This window comes from Petaurus breviceps, unplaced genomic scaffold, assembly GCF_028583685.1.
Source record: "Petaurus breviceps papuanus isolate PSGF00001 unplaced genomic scaffold, PetGlider_PUasm1.0 90792, whole genome shotgun sequence".
NCBI classification, from domain to species: Eukaryota; Metazoa; Chordata; class Mammalia; order Diprotodontia; family Petauridae; genus Petaurus; species Petaurus breviceps.
The window spans coordinates 8598687-8605923 of NW_027187347.1; the positions used below are offsets into that span (position 1 = coordinate 8598687).

The window sequence follows — 7237 nt, forward strand, 5'->3', positions numbered from 1 at the left end:
CATTGAAAAAGTCAGGATTTTTTGAAAAGGGGGAAAAAAGAAACCACAGCATCTCTGTTATACTTCATTAGCACTTCTATCAGGCACCAACATCCTCATTCTCCTTCACTAAATCCATATCTACCATCCAAACAATGTCAAACATTGTCAGCTGGAGTCTAGCAATAGGCCACTCTTCACAATTTGTAGGTAGGTAATAAGCATGTTTAAAGTGCTTAGGGTATGTTAGGCACTGTGCTAAACTCTGGGGTTACAAATAGAAGCAAAAATAAAGGCAGCTGCTGCCCTTAACAAACTCACATTCTGATGAGGGAAGACAACATGTAAAACCAAGTTGAAAAGGCAGTGGAGGATGTACCTTTCAGGGGATATAGAAACATGATAGAATTTTATTATGAGATGAGAAACGATGAAGGGTATGGTTTGAGAGAAACCATGGGAAGACTTTAGTCAGTTAATGTAGAGTAGAATTAGCACAGTATCAGGAGAACAACTCATAGAAAACAATATTTTAAAGACAAACAACTTTGGAAGACTTAGGAATTCTGATTATCACAATGGTCGATCGCAGTTCCAGAGATCTTATTGTGAAAAATGTCACATTTATCGCTTAGGCCACAAATTCTCTCTCAACTTCCTTCTCAAGTAGTTTCCAACCCCAGAGACTTAGGATGGCAGTAGGTCAGTGTGTGCACTCTGGAGCTTTGCAGACATTTTGTGATTGTTAAATAAAGCAAACCCTGTTCTATGAAAACTAATAGGAAAGTGTGGAGGCATTATCACTATTCTGGATTTCATGGAGAAGTGTCAGGGACACCGCACTTAGTAGGTATTTTAAATAGGGTTAGGATGTGATGGATATCGAATCCCTCCAATGATACAAGGCACAGATCATTTGTGCCTATCCTTCCTGTGTATGTTTTGTCCATATCCTTCTCTAAAGCTTCTACAGAGGGCCTCCCCCTCCAAGTTCTTGGAGTGTACATGTTAGGTAGCATTGCACAGTAGCTAGAGAGCTGGCCTCTGGGTTAGGAATAGCTAGATAGATTCCTGGTTCTGATGTATATTGGCTGTGTGATCCTGAACAAGTCATAGCCTCTCAGCACCGAAAGATAACTTTCTAAGACTATAACCTTCAAAGAAGGTATAGAACTGCAATAACAATAATAATAATAAGAGATGATAGTTATATGGGCTGCTAGATGTCACAGTGGATAGAGCACCCAGCCTGGAATCAGGAAGACCTGAGTTCAAATCCAGCCTCAGACACTTATTAACTCTATGACCATTGGCAAATCATTTAACCTTGTTGGCCTCAGTTTCCTCATCCATAAAATGATCTGGAGAAAGAAATGGCAAACCACCCTGGTATCTTTGCCAAGAAACCCTCAAATGGGGTCACAAAGAGAGTCAGACACGACTAAACAACAAAAAATATTTATAAAGCACATTTAGGTTTACACAGCACTTTCCATAAGTTAACTCATGTAATCCTCACAACAAACCTGGAATATAAATGTTATTGTCATAATTTTTTACAGATGAGCAAACTGAGGCATAGAGAGGTCAAATGGCCTATTCAGGGTTACACAGCTAGTAAGCTTCTAAGGGAGTATGTGAATTCATTTCTTCCTCATCCCAAGTCATATACTCTATCCACTGTGCCATTTAACCTCACCAGGAACTCCCTACAATTATGATATCATAAATCCAGTAAAAAACAAAAAGTCATAATAGGCACTCTATACATTAATTTGAATTGAACTTAATTGCTCATCATAAATCTACACAGTGACTTAAGTAGAATTTATTCAGCTTATAAACCAAAAACCATTTTCCATATTTACAAATGTTGGGAGCTCATTATTTCAACTGGGTTTTAGATCTCGATCTTAAGTAGCACCAAGAACCAGGATTTTTTGTTCATATTGGGAAAAGGGGAAATAAAGAAGAGTTTTCCAGTTCCTAAGGATCAAAAATCTGCTACACTCAACGCAGGGTTTGGCAAATAATAGATGCTTAGTGTTTGTTGGTTAGTTACATAACTAGGCATCTAGGTGGAGAATTGGAGAGGATGCTGGATTTGGTATCATGAAGACCTGAGTTCAAATCCTCCCTCATACGTTAATTGTCTGTGACCCTGGCCAAGTCACTTAACCTCTCTCTGCCTCAGTGTCCTCACTTTTCCAGTTCTAAATGTGTAATATTACAAAAATATGATATCTACTATAACATCAATTCAGCGACATTGGCTTCCTAGATGTTCCACAAACAAGACACTCCATCTCTTAGCTCCAGGCACTTTTTCTGACCATCTGAAATATATGAAATGCTCTCACTACTCCACTCTGTCTGCTGACATCCCTATTTCCTTTACATCCCAACTAAAATCCCACCTTCTAGACAAAACCTTCTCCAACTCCTCTTAATTCCAATGCTTTCCATCTTTTAATTATTTTCTATTTACCCTGTACATAGCTTGTTTTGTAAATATCTGTTTGTATTTTGTCACTGATTGCAAACTTCTTGAGGATAGGAACTTTTTCTTGACTCTTTTTGTATACCCAGCACATAGCACAGTGCCTGGCACATAGCAGGCATGTAATAAATGTTTATTGATTGATACATGAATGGAGATATGGCCATTGATTGGAGAATGGCTGAATAAATTGTGTGAAATGGAATATTACTATGTTGTAAGAAATAACAAATATGATGAATACAGAGAAACTTGAAAAGATTTATATGAAATGAGGCAGAGTGAAGTAAGTAAAGCTAAGAAAGCAATGTATTCAATGAGTATAACAATATAAATGGAAAGAACAACCACACATACAAAAATAAAAAGTGAGTGTTGCAAAATTACAAAGAATATATGTGGCCTCAAAGAAGGGATATGAGAAGATAACCCTACTTCATTCCTTTGAAGATACAGGAAGTCAACAGGTATCGTCCATTGTATACATTTTCAATTTTTTTGATGTATTGATAGGTTTTGTGGATTTTTTTCTCTTTTTTTAAAAAAATATTTGATATATGGAATGGCTCTCTGAGAGGGAAAGGGAGATGAATACAGGGAGAAATTCTGGTGATATAAGAAATAAGAGACATTAATAAAATGCATTTACACTAGGATTTCCATTGCAGAGGTGAAGGGGCAGAGCATCCCAGGCATGGGGAACAGCCAGAATGAAAACATGGAAAGGGAAAAGGAAGTGTTATATTCAAGGAGCTGCATGCAGGCAAATGTAGCTGAATCATAGAGTACACAGAAAGGAAGAAGATATGAGAATACCAGAAATGTAGTACAGGGCAAGGTTATAAAGAGTTTTAAGTGCCAAATAGAGAACTTTATATTTGATTTTATCATATGCAATTTACTCTTTTAAAGCAAGGATAAAACATACCTGGTTAGTTCCCCTTCCTAAGGTATCAGGATGCTTCTTTTGTTTTGCTGGAAGAAATGTTAAGAAAGAAAAAGTCAATCAAACTCAGAAAAGCTCTAGGAAAGGTCACCTAAGGTGGCATCCCACCCCAATTATCAGTAGGAAGGGTTGCTGCCATTATGGCCAGCTCCCAGTAATTTGTGGGAAATGCCAATGCCAATCAACTCAGAGTCAATGGTTAACATGTGCCACTCACTGATTGTATCTTCTCTTTTTACCAGCATGCAAAACAGAAAAAGATTAGAAGACCAGGCAATCACTTTTTTAAAATTGCTAAACTTTTTCTCTAGGGAGTTTCTCTATCTATATTTTGATGCCAAAAGACACTAGTAATACTGTTGTAGGAACATTTTGTTCAGGTCTGACTATCACAGTTCAATATAGACAATGATAAATTGGTGAGCACCCACTGTGGCAAAGATCCTTGAGTTCTCATCATATAAGGAGTAATTTAATGAATTAGAGATATTTAGCCTAGAGAAGAAAAACTTGCATGATTGTAATGTTAATTAAATAGGAAGGTCTTCCCTGCCCATTAATAGGCCTATGTGACCTGGAGCCTGAATCACATGGAAGCTGAGTCACATAGAACTTGGGTCACATGGAGTTAAGAGTGGGAGGAGGTGGACCAATAGAATTTTAACTGAAATACAATGTTGTGGGAGAGAGTGCAGTGTGTGAGGAAGAGCAGGGAGTGAGAATGACACAGTAATCAAAGAGAGAAGCAACTTGAGTGGGCAGGAGGGAGGAACTAGTCTAAGGAAACTTGTTTGTAGAGAGGCCTAACAAATAAGAATCCCTAAAATGTCAGTGCTCCCTGGACTGATGATGATCAATACCTTGTTAAATATTACCTCCTGCTATTCTAATCCAAATAAATACTTTGGTTTTGCACTTAATGAAGAGAGGTTATTATGCTTTGCTAATTTACCCTGGAAATATGTGTGCATAGTTATAGCAGCTGCTATGAGTATTGCACTGGTGTTACATTAGGCAACAAGGATGGGATCACAAAATATAAAGCCTCTTTGGAGATAGAAGGCTCTAGGGAAGGAAATGGATATTCTGGGATAGGAAGATTTACCTTATTCCTCCCACATGAGAGAATGGGCTAAAAGCACAGGACTTTGTGAAAACTGGGAACTGAGGCTACAGAAGGGAAAACCCATAGATTTAGAAAGATGTTGACAAGGAATACCAATAAAACCAGGGAAAGAAATGGTAGGGAGTATGTAAAAGAATATGGGCATTGTTAACAAGTTATTGTATTATATACAAGAGTAGAGTAAAAAGTTAAAGAGTTAGCTGATTTGCATGAGAAGCTTTCCATGTTACAGCATCAGAACTTTTCTTTAGAAGAGCAAGCTAGAAAGTATCAGGTGGTAGCAGAAAAGACAGGTGTGAGTTTAGCTCAGAAAAAGAAGAGAAAAGTTAACAAAAGGAAGGTGCATGCAACCCTTGAGCATGTGGGGCCTGGACCCAGACACCTGGAAGAAAGACACATGGGAGGAAAATGAAACAAATTCAGATGAGGAGGCTTCTAGGAATGTGGATGCTCATTCAGTACTATGAAGGAAGCAGAAGAACCAGGGGTCACACAGAGTCTAAAGAAGTAACTGAGGATTTTACTCAGCAAGAGGTCACAGATATTTTCAGTCAATTCACAAAAAAAAAAATGGGAGAATCACTAGTATCTTACATGGTGAGAATCAGTGACAAAGGGGCTGGAGGAGTATGGGTAAATAATATAGATTGTTTGAAATTTATAGGTATTAGTCAGAATCCCTGACTAAAACAACAAACTTTTAGGGATGACCACATTCAAGGAGGTAACGATGGAACTAATTTGTTAGTTTTAGCTGCTGAGAAATGCAGTTAACAGTACCCTACTGACTCTCTGTAGCCTAGTGTAGATAGTTCCTGGTATTTGCTCAGAGAGTATATGAGAAAGTTAAAGGAAAAGGCAATGAAAACTACAATTGTGATTGGATATGCAAATGAATATCATAGCACTCCCTTAACAGTTTCTCATAGAAATATATATATATATTTGCTCCTCCTACTTATAAATACATAATTCTGACTTTACTAATAGGACACCCTCTTTCAGAGGTGCTAGATAAGATTTCACAGTTAGGTGACTTAGGGGAATGGAAAAAAAATAAATTTCCTCAAGAAAAAAAAGGAAATAGCCAGCGGGTTCAAAGTCAGAATAGATTAACAAAGAAAGAAATGCTTACTTCTTTATTGAGAACAGGGATAGATTATGGAAGAATAGATGGTATTCCAACTAACAAACTGCATAAGATGTACTGGGAAAAGGGACTTAATATCAGATGGAAAAGGGAAGTAAGAACTGCCCCTACAAATCTTCCTGAATCACTGTATCTAAGTTTGTCACACCTGCAGGTAAAACAGGAAATTGGTCAAGCCCCAGCTCAGATTAAAGAAGTACACAGGTGGGATTACAGCCCCCATGTCAGTTTATCTATACATTGGAAGAATGGATCAACCACTGTAACTAGAGCATTAATAGATATTGGGGTGGAGGCCTCCCTTATATATGGAAACCCTGATAAATTTAAACATGGAACCTCTATTACCATCACAGGACTGGGAGGGACTGAAATACCAACCAGATAAGTTAAACTAATGATAAAAATTGGGCAATTGCCTAAGAAAGAATATACAGTAGTAATTGTGCCTGTTCCTGAAAATATCATTGGGATAGATATATTGAGAGTTATGACTTTAAAGTTGCCCGAGGGGAAATACTAATTTGCAATAAGAAAGATATGAATGAATGCAATTCTAGTGGATTCATGGACTCCAGAAGCACGACTGATGCTATATTTATCCTGCATCTAGTTATTGTCTCCTTATTCTTTTGGGCCTTTGTTTGTTTAACCTGTTTGCTAGATTTGTCTCCTACAGGCTTCCCTGCCAATTAATAGGACTATGTGACCTGGAACCTGAGTTATATGGAGCCTGGGTCACATGGAGCTCAGAGTGGGAAGAGTTTGCCCAACAGAGCAGAGAGCACAGAGAGAGGCAGAGCAGAGAGAGAGAAGAAAGCTGTGAGTGGAAGGAGGTGGCCCAAGGAGCAAAGAGAATAAAGCTGTTAGTGGGCAGAGGGAAGAACTTGTTTTTGTGTGGAGGCCTAACAGAAAGAAGGTATAAGATGTTGGTGCTTCCTGAATTAGTGGTGAGTACCCTGTTAAATCTTACCTCCTGGTATCCTAATAATGCTCCAAATAAATATTTTGGTTTTGCCTTTGAGGAAGAGGGTTTATTATATTTTGCAAATCTATCCTGGAAATGCACATGCATATTTCTGGCAGCAATGGGTATTGCATTGGCATTACAGGGATAGGGAGGGGAGGAAGAGAGATATGATAACTGTGTTCAAATATTTGAAGGGGCATTCTGAGGAAGAAAGAGTAGATGTTCCATTTGGCTCCAGATGGGCAGAACCAATCAATGACTCAATCAGTCATTTATTAAACAGTACATACAAGGCACCATTATAGGTGCTAGGATACAAAGACAAAAATAAAACAATCGATGCTCTCAAGTAGATGTAATTCTATTTGGAGAGAAAACATGTGTATAATATAAGTAAATACAGAATAAACAAATGTGGAATAAATACAAAATAAAAATAAGATAGTTAAATGAAAAGTATTTAGTGGGGGGCACTAGCAATTGGAGAAATCGGAGGAGATATCACGTAGAAGGTAATGCTTGAGCTATATCTTGAAGGGACTTGGAATTCTGTGATGTGACAGTGA

General features: G+C 37.9%; 2 protein-coding genes across 5 annotated transcripts in view; one reads left to right on the plus strand and one right to left on the minus strand.

Moving 5' to 3' along the window:
• The window catches only part of LOC138147392 (OX-2 membrane glycoprotein-like), a 175999-nt gene that overhangs the window by 140934 nt on the left and 27828 nt on the right, over positions 1-7237 (plus strand). The window lies entirely within an intron of this gene.
• BTLA (B and T lymphocyte associated) overlaps positions 1-7237 on the minus strand; it is a 44173-nt gene that overhangs the window by 11417 nt on the left and 25519 nt on the right. For all 3 annotated transcript variants that reach the window (XM_069069836.1, XM_069069837.1, XM_069069835.1), the window contains one exon: positions 3408-3454. In XM_069069836.1, the coding sequence (XP_068925937.1) occupies positions 3408-3454 (47 nt within the window). The remainder of the gene's footprint in view (positions 1-3407; positions 3455-7237) is intronic.